The sequence below is a fragment of the Taudactylus pleione genome, unplaced genomic scaffold (genome assembly GCF_031769625.1).
Source record: "Taudactylus pleione unplaced genomic scaffold, aTauple2 ptg000738l, whole genome shotgun sequence".
NCBI classification, from domain to species: Eukaryota; Metazoa; Chordata; class Amphibia; order Anura; family Myobatrachidae; genus Taudactylus; species Taudactylus pleione.
Window position 1 is genome coordinate 347,501 of NW_028285140.1, and position 16,150 is coordinate 363,650.

Below are 16,150 nucleotides of genomic sequence, written 5' to 3' on the forward strand. Positions count from 1 at the left end.
TGCTGTAATGTTACCTCAGTATACCATAGTAACATCTGAACACTTATGTCATGCTGTAATTTTACCTCAGTATACCATAGTAACATCTGACACTTATGTCATACTGTAATGTTACCTCAGTATACCATAGTAACATCTGACACTTATGTAATGCTGTAATGTTACCTCAGTATACCATAGTGACATCTGACACTTATGTAATGCTGTAATGTTACCTCAGTATACCATAGTAACATCTGACACTTATATAATGCCTGCAATGTTACCTCAGTATACCATAGTAACATCTGACACTTATGTAATGCTGTAATGTTACCTCAGTTTACCATAGTAACATCTGACACTTATGTAATGCTGTAATGTTACCTCAGTATACCATAGTAACATCTGATACTTATGTAATGTTACCTCAGTATACCATAGTAACATCTGACACTTATGTAATGCTGTAATGTTACCTCAGTATACCATAGTAACATCTGACACTTATGTAATGCCTGTAATGTTACCTCAGTATAACATAGTAACATCTGCCACTTATGTAATGCTGTAATGTTACCTCAGTATACCATAGTAACATCTGACACGTATGTAATGCTGTAATGTTACCTCAGTATACCATAGTAACATCTGACACTTATGTAATGCTGTAATGTTATCTCAGTATACCATAGTAACATCTGACTCTTATGTAATGCTGTAATGTTACCTCAGTATACCATAGCAACATCTGACACTTATGTAATGCTGTAATGTTACCTCAGTATACCATAGTAACATCTGACACTTATGTCATGCTGTAATGTTACCTCAGTATACCATAGTAACATCTGACACTTATGTCATGCTGTAATGTTACCTCAGTATACCATAGTAACATCTGACACTTATGTAATGCTGTAATGTTACCTCAGTATACCATAGTGACATCTGACACTTATGTAATGCTGTAATGTTACCTCAGTATACCATAGTAACATCTTACACTTATGTAATGCCTGTAATGTTACCTCAGTATACCATAGTAACATCTGACACTTATGTCATGCTGTAATGTTACCTCAGTATACCATAGTAACATCTGACACTTATGTCATGCTGTAATGTTACCTCAGTATACCATAGTAACATCTGACACTTATGTCATGCTGTAATGTTACCTCAGTATACCATAGTAACATCTGACACTTATGTAATGCTGTAATGTTACCTCAGTATACCATAGTAACATCTGACACTTATGTAATGCTGTAATGTTACCTCAGTATACCATAGTAACATCTGACACGTATGTAATGCTGTAATGTTACCTCAGTATACCATAGTAACATCTGACACTTATGTCATGCTGTAATGTTACCTCAGTATACCATAGTAACATCTGACACTTATGTAATGCTGTAATGTTACCTCAGTATACCATAGTAACATCTGACACTTATGTAATGCTGTAATGTTACCTCAGTATACCATAGTAACATCTGACACTTATGTAATGCTGTAATGTTACCTCAGTATACCATAGTAACATCTGACATTTATGTAATGCTGTAATGTTACCTCAGTATACCATAGCAACATCTGACACTTATGTAATGCTGTAATGTTACCTCAGTATACCATAGTAACATCTGACACTTATGTCATGCTGTAATGTTACCTCAGTATACCATAGTAACATCTGAAAACTTATGTCATGCTGTAATTTTACCTCAGTATACCATAGTAACATCTGACACTTATGTCATACTGTAATGTTACCTCAGTATACCATAGTAACATCTGACACTTATGTAATGCTGTAATGTTACCTCAGTATACCATAGTGACATCTGACACTTATGTAATGCTGTAATGTTACCTCAGTATACCATAGTAACATCTGACACTTATATAATGCCTGCAATGTTACCTCAGTATACCATAGTAACATCTGACACTTATGTAATGCTGTAATGTTACCTCAGTTTACCATAGTAACATCTGACACTTATGTAATGCTGTAATGTTACCTCAGTATACCATAGTAACATCTGATACTTATGTAATGTTACCTCAGTATACCATAGTAACATCTGACACTTATGTAATGCTGTAATGTTACCTCAGTATACCATAGTAACATCTGACACTTATGTAATGCCTGTAATGTTACCTCAGTATAACATAGTAACATCTGCCACTTATGTAATGCTGTAATGTTACCTCAGTATACCATAATAACATCTGACACGTATGTAATGCTGTAATGTTACCTCAGTATACCATAGTAACATCTGACACTTATGTAATGCTGTAATGTTATCTCAGTATACCATAGTAACATCTGACTCTTATGTAATGCTGTAATGTTACCTCAGTATACCATAGCAACATCTGACACTTATGTAATGCTGTAATGTTACCTCAGTATACCATAGTAACATCTGACACTTATGTCATGCTGTAATGTTACCTCAGTATACCATAGTAACATCTGACACTTATGTCATGCTGTAATGTTACCTCAGTATACCATAGTAACATCTGACACTTATGTAATGCTGTAATGTTACCTCAGTATACCATAGTGACATCTGACACTTATGTAATGCTGTAATGTTACCTCAGTATACCATAGTAACATCTTACACTTATGTAATGCCTGTAATGTTACCTCAGTATACCATAGTAACATCTGACACTTATGTAATGCTGTAATGTTACCTCAGTATACCATAGTAACATCTGACACTTATGTCATGCTGTAATGTTACCTCAGTATACCATAGTAACATCTGACACTTATGTAATGCTGTAATGTTACCTCAGTATACCATAGTAACATCTGACACTTATGTCATGCTGTAATGTTACCTCAGTATACCATAGTAACATCTGACACTTATGTAATGCTGTAATGTTACCTCAGTATACCATAGTAACATCTGACACTTATGTAATGCTGTAATGTTACCTCAGTATACCATAGTAACATCTGACACTTATGTAATGCTGTAATGTTACCTCAGTATACCATAGTAACATCTGACATTTATGTAATGCTGTAATGTTTCCTCAGTATACCATAGCAACATCTGACACTTATGTAATGCTGTAATGTTACCTCAGTATACCATAGTAACATCTGACACTTATGTCATGCTGTAATGTTACCTCAGTATACCATAGTAACATCTGAACACTTATGTCATGCTGTAAGTTTACCTCAGTATACCATAGTAACATCTGACACTTATGTCATACTGTAATGTTACCTCAGTATACCATAGTAACATCTGACACTTATGTAATGCTGTAATGTTACCTCAGTATACCATAGTGACATCTGACACTTATGTAATGCTGTAATGTTACCTCAGTATACCATAGTAACATCTGACACTTATATAATGCCTGCAATGTTACCTCAGTATACCATAGTAACATCTGACACTTATGTAATGCTGTAATGTTACCTCAGTTTACCATAGTAACATCTGACACTTATGTAATGCTGTAATGTTACCTCAGTATACCATAGTAACATCTGATACTTATGTAATGTTACCTCAGTATACCATAGTAACATCTGACACTTATGTAATGCTGTAATGTTACCTCAGTATACCATAGTAACATCTGACACTTATGTAATGCCTGTAATGTTACCTCAGTATAACATAGTAACATCTGCCACTTATGTAATGCTGTAATGTTACCTCAGTATACCATAGTAACATCTGACATGTATGTAATGCTGTAATGTTACCTCAGTATACCATAGTAACATCTGACACTTATGTAATGCTGTAATGTTATCTCAGTATACCATAGTAACATCTGACTCTTATGTAATGCTGTAATGTTACCTCAGTATACCATAGCAACATCTGACACTTATGTAATGCTGTAATGTTACCTCAGTATACCATAGTAACATCTGACACTTATGCCATGCTGTAATGTTACCTCAGTATACCATAGTAACATCTGACACTTATGTCATGCCGTAATGTTACCTCAGTATACCATAGTAACATCTGACACTTATGTAATGCTGTAATGTTACCTCAGTATACCATAGTGACATCTGACACTTATGTAATGCTGTAATGTTACCTCAGTATACCATAGTAACATCTTACACTTATGTAATGCCTGTAATGTTACCTCAGTATACCATAGTAACATCTGACCCTTATGTAATGCTGTAATGTTACCTCAGTATACCATAGTAACATCTGACACTTATGTCATGCTGTAATGTTACCTCAGTATACCATAGTAACATCTGACACTTATGTAATGCTGTAATGTTACCTCAGTATACCATAGTAACATCTGACACTTATGTCATGCTGTAATGTTACCTCAGTATACCATAGTAACATCTGACACTTATGTAATGCTGTAATGTTACCTCAGTATACCATAGTGACATCTGACACTTATGTAATGCTGTAATGTTACCTCAGTATACCATAGTAACATCTGACACTTATGTAATGCCTGTAATGTTACCTCAGTATGCCATAGTAACATCTGACACTTATGTAATGCTGTAATGTTACCTCAGTATACCATAGTAACATCTGACACTTATGTAATGCTGTAATGTTACCTCAGTATACCATAGTAACATCTGACACTTATGTAATGCCTGTAATGTTACCTCAGTATACCATAGTAACATCTGACACTAATGTAATGCTGTAATGTTACCTCAGTATACCATAGTAACATCTGACACTTATGTAATGCTGTAATGTTACCTCAGTATACCATAGTAACATCTGACACTTATGTAATGCTGTAATGTTACCTCAGTATACCATAGTAACATCTGACACTTATGTAATGCTGTAATGTTACCTCAGTATACCATAGTAACATCTGACACTTATGTAATGCTGTAATGTTACCTCAGTATACCATAGTAACATCTGACATGTATGTAATGCTGTAATGTTACCTCAGTATACCATAGTAACATCTGACACTTATGTATTGCTGTAATGTTACCTCAGTATACCATAGTAACATCTGACACTTATGTAATGCAGTAATATTACCTCAGTATACCATAGTAACATCTGACACTTATGTATTGCTGTAATGTTACCTCAGTATACCATAGTGACATCTGACAAAAAGATCTAAAAACACAGAAACAGCAAACTGTGTGAAAACCAATACTTGTGTCATTCTCAAAACTTTTGGCCATGGCTGTATACTTGCTGCAGCTGCTGGGCATGGCGGAATTTGCGGTGAGTGCATCCTGTCAGCTAGGCAATTGCTGGGACCAGCATGCCATGCAACTAACATGATGTAGCCGTTGGTGTACCGATCGCCTAGCTTTGGCCAGGCAGGAGTATGAGCCGCAGCACAGCGGCTCATAACACGGGGAGAAAGAACAAATTACACAGGCTTGGGTCCATTGGAGGTACATGGTGGGACATGTGAGGGAAATGTTTATATACAAGAGGGATTGTGAGGGAAAAGCTGGTGGATAGTAGGTGGCAATGTTAGGGAAAAACTGGCAAGCAGAGGGGCATGTGTGGAAAACTAATATTCAGAGGGGGTTGTGAGGAAAAAACTGGTGGGCAGAAGAGCGTGTGAGAAAAAAGCTGGCGAGAAAAGGTACATGTAAGGGAAAAGCAAAGGGACATGTGAGGGAAAAGCAGATGGGCAGATGGACATATGAAGGAAAGGAAAATGGTATGTGATATGTAAATGAAAATTTGGTATGCAGGAATCTGAGAAAAAGACTAGTGGTCAGATGGGCATCTAAGGGAAAAAACTGGGGGTAGAAGGGCATGAGTGTTAAATACTGGTGGCAGTAGGGAGCATTTGGGAGACAATATAGTGTGCAGGTGTTGGCATGTGAGAGAATGATAATGGTCATGGGTGGCATGTAAGGAAAAGCTGGTAGGCAGAAGGGCATGCGAGGAAAGCTAGTATGCAGGGCAACATGTAAAGGAAAAGCTGGTGGGCAGAGGACATGCAGAGATTTTTTTTTCTCGGATTTGAAATACACACTTTGTGTAATATGCAGTTGCACAGGCATAATATATAAATAAAAAAATATTGTAAGAATGTATTTTATTGGATTGTGTCGATTTTTTTTGCTTTAAATTCCCCCTGGACAGCAGCAGAATATATACAATAATCTGCATTATACATCAGCATTCGGCCTGCAGAAAAGTCAACCAGTTAGGAGGTAGAAAGTTATTCTTTTTAAGCATACAGGGGGCTGGGATGTGGGTATCTGGGGAGGAGGGATGTAGGATGTAGGCTGAAGCTTTGCGTAGGGCACCGAGAAACCTTTCACCGATAATGATTGGCTGCTGCATGAACTGATTCCGCTACACCAGTGGTTTCCAAACGGCTCCCTAGAGAATCAGCATTTTTCTGTTATGGCACCCCTGGGCCAAAAGTTTCCTATTGATAAATTCTGCAAACATTATTAAATAAGTAAATTGTACTTACATGTCATCCTTAGTGTCAGGTATGTGCTGGTGGTCAGGATTGCGCTTTTGCTTGCTCACATACTTTATGATTGCCACCCAACAGCACTGCTATTGCTTATCACATTGTCCAGAAATCATTTGACTTTAGTCTCAGTTAAATAACAATAAATAATAATGGTCTATTTCAGTGGTTCTTCAACCCTCGAGTATCCCAAAGGGTCATGTATTTCGGTCTGTGGATACAGTAGTTATAATTGCTAACTCAGCAAAACAGATTAACTCACCTGTGCATGATTGAATAAATCTAGAAAACATGACCTGTTGGTGGTACTTGAGGACTGGAGTTGAGTACCACTCGTCTGTGATACAATTTACCTTCTCTGTAGATTGTGGTGTCTGTACACTGGTTTCCTTTCCTGAATCTGAGCGGTTTTCCTCACTCACAGGTTTATTGCATCTCTGGTTCTTCTAGAGAGAAGATGAGAAACATAATTATTTACTGGGATCTCTGTGATCTAATATCTATATAGTCATAGTCATATGGGGAGATCTGGAAACTTCTGTCCCTGTTGTGGCTGCTACAGATACGCCCTCTCCCCTCTCTCGAAAGTCCCTGCGACAACCACAAAAAGCATCGAGACAAGTATCTGGTGAAGATGTCATCTGGATTATTACCTGTGATTTATATATGTTTGGATGCTACGTATACATATATTTTTTGGTATGTTTAGGTCTTAATAAATCCCTTTTACAACTTTGTACATGTGCTTTGGTTTATATAATGCTTATACCACATTTGCCTTCTAAGGTAACAGTTGTGTATTAGCACTTTTTAAGGGATTTGTTCATTATTTAATGTTTCGTATTTATTTATCTGGTCTGTATGATTAGTACGTGTATTATTTTTTACTTTGGAGAATGTGGGTTCTATTGCAAACGTATTACACCATGATGTGCAATTTTATCTTTTCATATTCCTGACCACGCTGGAAGACGACACCATTATCTAGTTTTAAGGGAAGTTGTTTTTTATTCCATAGTCTACTTAAAAATGCTGTGTAGGTTATCACTATGCTATTACACCACTCTCCTCACCAAGCCCCATTAAAATCACCCCTACAGTAGATAGAGAATAATCACTTGGTGCAGAATATATTATTACCTCCGGTGCAGCCTGTTGCACCTTCTCTCCAGTCTGGTTATCTTCCAATGACTGTGATCGGTTTTGCTCCCCAGGGGTGCGGGTTGGTTGCTGGTCCTGCTGTAAGAAAGATGAGGTGAGAATGACATTTGTCTAATACATGTGAGGTCTATCTAAGAAGAGCTGGGTTTGTAAAGGCTTAAAATAGCTGCCGGCACCTTCATGTTTGGTGGTATACGGAGGGTCGGCACTATCTACAGGAGAACCTGGGCAAATTTTAGGAGGAACCTAAATAAATGACATAATGTAACTCATTAGTGATTGTATTTTCCCTACCCTGAGCGCTGGTCACTGACAAGGTGGGGCAGGAGCCAACTGCTGCTGGATGTGGCTCCTCCATGTTGATAAAAAGCTGGGAATGTGGCACTGGGCACTGGGCCATAAGATCTGCATTGGTTTACTGCTTCAGTTACCTTAACACCTTGATTAGCTTACTTAACTTAAGTCATAAATAAATAAAGACACAGACACCAATAGCTTGGCTAAAAAGGTCACAGCTTTTTATTTATAAATTAATCAACCTAATCAGGGTGGCCAAGAGACGCTGCAAACTCAGTTCTAGCTTTCACCTTACTCAATGCTCGGAGGACGACTAAAAACGTCCTCCCTTCTAGACGTACTAACGATGTGAGAGTCTCACTTCCCTCCTGGGCCAATCCGAGGTGCTACCGTACAGCCAGCACCCGGGTCCCCCCGCAAAGAGAAGGACAAATTCGCTTTTCAACTGTCCCACGTCATTTACTCCAACATGCAAACCAAAAATTTGGGTAACCCCCACTTCGACACAGATGAAACTATCAATGCCAACACAGCATTCACGCGCAAGCCTCTCACGCCAGTCCAACGAACCCTACAACCACTAGGTCACAAGGCATGCTTCTGTGATAAAACATATTTCTCCGCCCAAAATATATAGGAATGGCCCAGGAGCCACACCTGACCATCTTCTTCTGCCATTGCTGTGGAAAAAGAAAAATCCTAACCGTGAGAACCACACCAAACCCAAGTCCAACATACACAACTTTAAATGAACACAAAGCAACTGACTTGCAAGTATGCATAAAAAGGGGAAAACAGGAACCCGAGTGAAGAAGAAAACCCAAAAAACCTACCCGTGAACCAAATTGGGTCAGATCATGGCTAACGGGAGGAAAAATTTAAAAATCTTTTCACACCCCCAATTGTTGAACGCTAGCCATTCAATGATTGGCGGGTAAGCAACGTTTTCGGGTTAACGCAAGGTGCGCATCTATAACCTATCGCAGCGCACATACTTTTTATAAGCAGACGAATTCCAACGCCCTATCTGCTTAATGCCCAGCGCAGATGCCTCTGCGAGGGCCACACAAGTAGCAGCACCTATGCGAAATTAATGGGTACCATAATCTGAAGGATTAACTCCCAATTCTAACAAACTTTTCTTAAAAACCGCTGCAAATTGGAACTTAGTGAGAGGCCCACCATCCGCATGAATTAACCATTGATGCCCCCCTGCAGGACGTAATTCCATATACTGTGCAGCTAACCGAACCGGACAAATACCCAAATCCTGATGCTGATTCAATGTGACCCATTTACCCCTGCCTGTTTGGTCTGTTTTCGAGGATCGCAGTTTGCAAAGAACAGCTGATTCTCGAAACACAATGTCCTTTAACAAAAGCCCCGAAGCAGTGGAGGTTTTATTGCACGCAGCCAACTCACTCACCCTAAATGCCCCCAAAAATGCCACAGCGAAAGCAAGACGAAAAAGAGAAGCCTCAAACCTATCAGCAGCTATCTTATCCATGGTACCCAACAGACCTAACAAAAGTTGCAAATCGATTGGCCGACGAGAGTCAGCGCGCGCTGGTGACTCCTTTGCCCAACCCCGTAAAAAGCCTTCACTAGGATAAAAGACTTGGTGGGATCATGCAAACCCATAAGTTTACAAAAGAATGAGACCCCCGCTAGCGCAGAGCCCATAAATGCCCTGGATCTACCTTGCTGATATCTAAGCCAAACAAAAGATGAAATCAACTGTTCCGGCGACTTACCATACATGTCCGGGAGAGCACAATGCGTGCACCAATCCCGCAAAGCGGCTGAGTAAGCCAGGAATGTCGACGGAGCCAGTGAACTTAACGCCAAACCTTCTAAGCCGGCTTGATAATCTGCCACACAAACGAGGGGCATACCAAACCAACATCAGAAGCCGACGGCACAAGTGCCCGGAATCGATCAAATTGAAAGCGCGACAATGCGTCAGCGATCTCATTAAATACCCCTGGAATGTGCCTAGCCCTAAATCTAATGTTAAACTCCAAGCATCGTAAAACTAAATGCCGCAGCGAACGCAAAACAAAAGGTGAAGACGAGCGCTGGTTGTTGATGGCGTGTACCACCCCCAAATTGTCGCACCAAAATACAACTTCACAGTTGCTCAGTCGCACGGACCAGAGTTCAACCGCTACCACAATTGTGAAAAGTTCCAGCAGCAACAAGTTACTCGTCAAGTCTTCCTCGCGCCATTCTGAAGGCCACGGAGCAGCGCACCAAAAAGGCCCCAAAACCAGACGATCCGGCCGCATCCGTAAAAAGTTGTAAACTGCTGTTCGCTAAAGGAGGTGAAGGCCAAATGCGTTCCCCATTAAAGTGTACCAAAAACCTGCTCCACATACGGAGATCTTCCTTTATCTCTGTCGACAAGCGAACGTAGTGATGCGGCCGAACCACTCCAGCTGTGGCCCTCTCCAATATCCTACAAAAAACTCTACCCATGGGAATGATACGGCAAGCAAAATTTAAAGAACTGAGAAGAGACTGAACCCTGCGTAATCTAACCGAGTCTGCTGCTAAGCAGACCTCAATACGTTCAAGCAATTTCTCCACCTTATCACGCGGAAGTCTACAACAACCCGCCACTGTGTCTATCTCGATTCCCAAATAAGCGAAGCAAACGGTAGGCCCTTCTGTCTTCTCATGAGCAACTGGAACACCTAATACTCTAAACAAAGCCTGCGCAGAAAAAAGGAGGTCAAAACAAACGTCACTCTCTCCTGGACCTATGAAGAGAAAATCATCCAAGTAGTGCGCTATGCCGGTCCTTCCCGTTCCGGCATGCAGACACCACTGAAGAAATGAGATGAATTTCTCAAAATAGGCACAGGAAACCGCACAGCCCATAGGCAAACATTTGTCTACAAAATAACCCAAATCCATCCTAAAACCCATAAATTGCATAGCTTCAGGATGCATTGGTAATAAGCGAAATGCCGATTCTATATCTAGTTTTGCCAACAAAGCGCCCTGACCAAAACTACGTACTAAATCCAAGGTGTCGTCAAACGATTGATATACAACCCTGCGACAACTCTCAGGTATGGCATCATTAACAGAACCGCCCTGCGGATACGAAAGATGTTGAATCAAACGAAACTTGCCCGGTACTTTCTTAGGAACCACGCCCACTGGAGAAATACAGAGATTCTGCAAAGGAGGACAAGGAAAAGGACCCTCCATCCTCCCGAGCAAAACCTCCGCACCCACTTTTTCCTTCAATTCCCCGGGAAAATCTCTGGCAGAACGTAAGTTCTGCTTCGCCTTAACTACCAATGGTCTATCTATGGGTAAACGAAAACCTTCTGAAAAACCTTCGAAAAGAAACAATGCATCATCTCTATACGGGTATAACTGTAACCATCTTGAAAGAGAATCCAAACACACTGGAGAACTAGCCTTAACCAGAACCCTTGTGTCCCTCTAATTGGTCCTGGGAAACAAACGCTGCCCCACGTCGACAGTCCTTGGCAGGGTGCTCACCCCCGCAGAGACAGGAGTGGCGTAAGCGACAGCCTGACCCCCCAGTATACTTGGAGTCGTTAAAGGCAAAACATTTTCCTCTCCCCACTCCCCCAGTCCCCTGCCTGTTGTAAGGATAGTTCTTCTGAGGAGACACACCGTCCAAGGGGGGTCGACGTTGTTGTGACACTTCTAACCACACTTCAACATCATTAACCCCAAAAGGAATAATTAAAGCACCGTCATGTTTCTTTCTAAATTGTAAATCATATTCACGCCATGCCAAATTACGAGACCGTACAAACATGTCCAGCACCAAAAATAGGTACATGTCGTGAATATGAGCATGCCCTTCAGCCAAGTATTGAAGCTACAAAAGGTATCTTCCCCAATGCCTCCCGATTTTTTAGCCTGTGCTAAACCCTTTTTCATGTCATCCGTAAGAGAGAAAAGGTCTACAAATTTACCCCTACGAATCTTGCCTCTAACACTTTTTCGCAAATCTCGCAGGACCGCAGTATTCGCACAATGCACTGTATCCGCCCCTGCCTCATGCGTTTAGGTCCTGTCTCATCATCCTTCCTAGTACCGCTAGCTGACTGTTTCGCCAACCGCCGCGCAACCATTCTAGCAATCTTTCGGGGGCGTGCAGGGGAACCAGAAGAGTGAGAAGAGGAAGAAGAAGAATCAGAAGAAGACATCGGGGTTTCATACTCACCGGAACCAGATGGCCCTGGACCCACCTCGCCAAACTTCTCCTTTGATGACGCCAAAGCTTCGGATACCGGTGCCGAATCCTCCTGTCCCCGGGTAGGCAACGACTGGACCACCGACACTTCACCACTGCGACCCTCCGATACTTCAAAACCTGGGACTGAAGAAGACGGGTGAGACACCGAAGACGCCAAACTGGGAACAGCTGACGGAGGAAGTGGCGCCTTGGCGGCAACAGGAGGAGGAGTGGGTGGTGGCTGTGGAAGGGGAGACGACATGGGCAGGGGCGCAGAAGTGACCACTGGGCCAGCGTACACGCTGTGAGATGACACCTGGGGTGAGGGCGGGGTTGCAGCCGCAGCAGAAGGGTAAAATTGCCAAGCTGGCAAGTAAAGGGAATCGAAATTGCGCTTGATGAAAGGCAGGAGGATATGCCGAGGAAGGGGCCGCATATTGGGGAGAATAAAATGGGACAGGAGGGACAGCAGTAGAAGAAGCAAAAACTGGACGAGCTACGCCTGAGCTCCAAGATGTCTGACCCCAAGAAGGCCCAGCCATGGAAAGGGGAACAGCCGTGCTAAATGGGGTTGCCTGGTTGCCGGATGGAGTGAACCATGGGGGTTAAATTGTCGGAAACATGTGACTAAACGACACTCCAGCATTTTGAGGAGTGTGTAACGCAGGAGCACCTGGACGCGTGGCCAACCCCCCTGCAAGACGAGTGCCCGGGAAATAAGGAGACCCAGGACCTAAAATGGCCGCTTGTTGTAAAATGGACCCCGGACCCGCCACATGAGCCAGGCCGACGGGACCACCTGAAAACAAAGGTGCAGGGGAAGGAGTAACAGTGGCAGATATGACAGACCCCGCCCCAGCATAAGGCCAGGAAAGGGCTGCAGGCGTGCGACCGCCGCTGACGGGGGTGGGCGGGGCAGCGAAATGCAAGGCGCGCGTGAGCCCGGCACTGCTGTGTGCTCCGATCGGAACAGCATGCGAAGCAGGGCTGCCTGTGGACTGTGTGACCGCAGGGGAAGACGCGCTGACTGTCATTGCGGGAGTAAGTGACTGGAAGGGGACGCTGGAAGTGTCCGCTAGCGAAGATGCTATGGGTGCGGAGCTTCCGGCTGGGTTGGCATGAGGACTGGACGGGGATAAAGCGGGGCTACAAGAGAGGATGCCCGAGGAGGTAGCGCAATCAGCTGTGACAGCAGACCCAGCGGCCGCTGGGAGACTGCTGTGAGGTAAGCTGGAGGCGCCAGGGGACAGATTAAGAACAGGGGATGGCGATGGGGAGGGGGACAAGCGAGCAGGTGCCATGAGCAGGGGACAGGAAAACTCAGCCAGCCGGACGGGACATGGTGGCTAAAAGGGGTATAAGAAATGCCTAAATGACCAAATATGACAATGGTGATACTCAGCCTACAAAACTCCAACTGCTAAAGAGGCTGAGCTGCCTTCTGCCTTGCCTAATATACCCCCCGTTTAGCTCCTCCTCACCTTTTTCCTATAGAATCAACAAACCAGCTGACACACAACATTTTACCCAGCAACAAGGCTGTCATCACACAAACAACCAGCAGAAAACCCTCAATCTTATCTATCCTCAATCCTATACAGATTTCGTCTTCCATCATCATAGCCTTCCAGCTCCCATCCTAACTTGCTGCAACATGCTTCTTCCTCCCTGTCTATCCCATCTGTGTCACACCTGTTTGTCTGCCCCTCCCCTTTAGAATGTAAGCTCCTATGAGAAGGGCCCTCTCCCCTCTTGTGCTTCTCCTTACTTTACTTTCACCTACATCTTACTCCCCACCAGGGCACCTAACACTTGGTTGCTTTGCTCTGTTGAATATCTAGGTGTTATGGTCACTAATGTAGCAATGTATATTATCCATGTCCTTGTCCTGTATTGTACTGTAAGTCAGTTGTCAAATTATTTGTCTATGTACTGTGTAAGGTGCTGAGGAGCACTTGTGGCGTCATATATGTCGAAGCTGGTTTAGTGGCTGAGACAGAATCAGTGTAAAATTAGCTTGGAGCGATGCCATCTTGCGAATGGCAACCAGACTCCATCTTAAAAATAAGAATCTGCATGACGCCATTTTGCGAATGGCCGTCCAGCGCCATTTATAGAAACTCACACTTAAGTACATACGGCGATTCTATTATTAGCATCATGCGATCGCATATTATTAGCATTATGCGAATGCATATCTCCCCATATCCCATATGCACATTAAATACCCACATTAGCGAATGGATAATATCCTGCATGCGAACGCTGTTTATTAGCTGCATGCGTACACATTTGCCCCAAGTTAAAAGTCCTCACTACATAAATCTAACTAGCGTCTTTTCCCAAACCCCTCATACTTACACACTGCACACCCTCATAAAAGGTTCCATAGCTTCAAGTGTAATATTCAAGGTTTATTCAGGTATTACAAATGTTGTGAAATAAAGATTATTTGATATCTAAGGTTTAGTACAGAATAAGCAAACCATGTTTGGTGTTGTACTGATCTACTCTGTCTCAACAGCTTTCCGGTGTCATCGGTGAGATCGCAACATGCATTTTCAACTAATGGACGGTAGAGTGTTAAAAGACCATAATGTACTTTGTAATGTTAGCAGCTTAGATTTTCATGCGGCGGGAAAAAGGAGACAATAGGCTGTTGGAGGCTGACCTGTGTCCATTTGAATCAACCTGTTAAATATCCTGTAACAGAAGCACAGTGATGGAGAACCAATGGAACATTGCCAAACTTGCCTATTGTGTTGCTTATCCCTGTAGAGGTATAAATGTGCATACAGACTCCAATCTGGAGTCTTCATGCTGATGCTGTTGATGGAGGTTTCTTATGGATGCCGGTAACTGGTCCCAGTGCGCGTGTGTATGTAATAACTGTACCTTGGGTCTGTATAATTTCTTTGAGCTAAATTGTCTTTAGATCACAGCATGTAACCTACTGTTTTTATGTTGAATAATATCCTGTGTGTGTTGGAAACACATTTCAAGGTCTGAAGGCTTTTATTTTACTGTATGACTGCGTACGCGAATAGCGTCAATTCTAGAAGGTATAGGCAGGACTTAGAAGGTATAGGCAGGAGCGTATAAAAGTTTAGAAGGTATAGGAAGGATTGTACCAGAGGTCTATTTTAGATATAACAGTCGGGGGCTCATCGAGTGAGGTCACTTACCAATTCACACGATAAACATACGGTTATCGATCTCTCACCAAAGGGTGGATAGTGGCCACACGCAGGGTTTACATGCAACCACTTGATGCTGAGAGATCGCTGTCCGTTATCAGGTGAGTCAAGGTACACTGACTACAACCCAGGGACAAGAAAGGAAAAAGTTTGTTTTCCTTTGTTGATAGAATTGCATGCTAAAAGGGGTGCCACAGTATTGCGTACACAGCTGGGTCGCATTTTTGTGTACGCAGCAGACACGCATTTTTGCGTACGCAGCTAAGGGTAAGAGTCATACGGTTGTGTAGTAGTCGCATTATTGTGTATGCGACTAGTCGCACAATAGCGTATACGTATTTCCGGTCTTGCTGCCACATGTTTTAAACAAAGCCGTTGAGATTACTTTATCAATTGTTGCCAATAACTGGGTTAATGTGTATATTTCTGCGCAGGAAAAAAGTGTGTGACTGTGAGTATTTGTTTAGGGTGTAACACGGGACCTAAAGCTTAAGGGTATTGTATGATCCTTAAGGGCTAGGTGCAGGAGTTAGCCTAGCTGCTCGGGAGTAGCTACCGTTCTATACACATCAGCAGGTGTACATGTTGTCTTTGTTGTAGGGACCGGCTCTCAGTGTGATTGCAGTGTTTAGTAATTAGGTTGGGTTACTGGAGCATTGTAATTGAGCCGCACTGGAAACTTGTGATTGTAAACTGAGAGATAATAGGTGAGTGGAGGCATCTAGAAAGTTCTTCCATAGGTGAGTGGGAGCATCTAGAAATTTCTTCCATAGTGAGTGGGAGCATCTAGAAA

At 42.4% G+C, this 16,150-nt stretch overlaps 1 protein-coding gene across 1 annotated transcript in view; it reads right to left on the reverse strand.

The window, feature by feature from the left end:
• LOC148477173 (uncharacterized) overlaps positions 1–16,150 on the reverse strand; it is a 58,677-nt gene that overhangs the window by 13,014 nt on the left and 29,513 nt on the right. The window contains exons 5-7 of the mRNA XM_088457084.1: positions 12,149–12,304; positions 7,615–7,713; positions 6,828–6,920 (exon numbers count right to left, since the gene is read on the reverse strand). Of these exons, the coding sequence (XP_088313210.1) occupies positions 6,828–6,920; positions 7,615–7,713; positions 12,149–12,304 (348 nt within the window). The remainder of the gene's footprint in view (positions 1–6,827; positions 6,921–7,614; positions 7,714–12,148; positions 12,305–16,150) is intronic.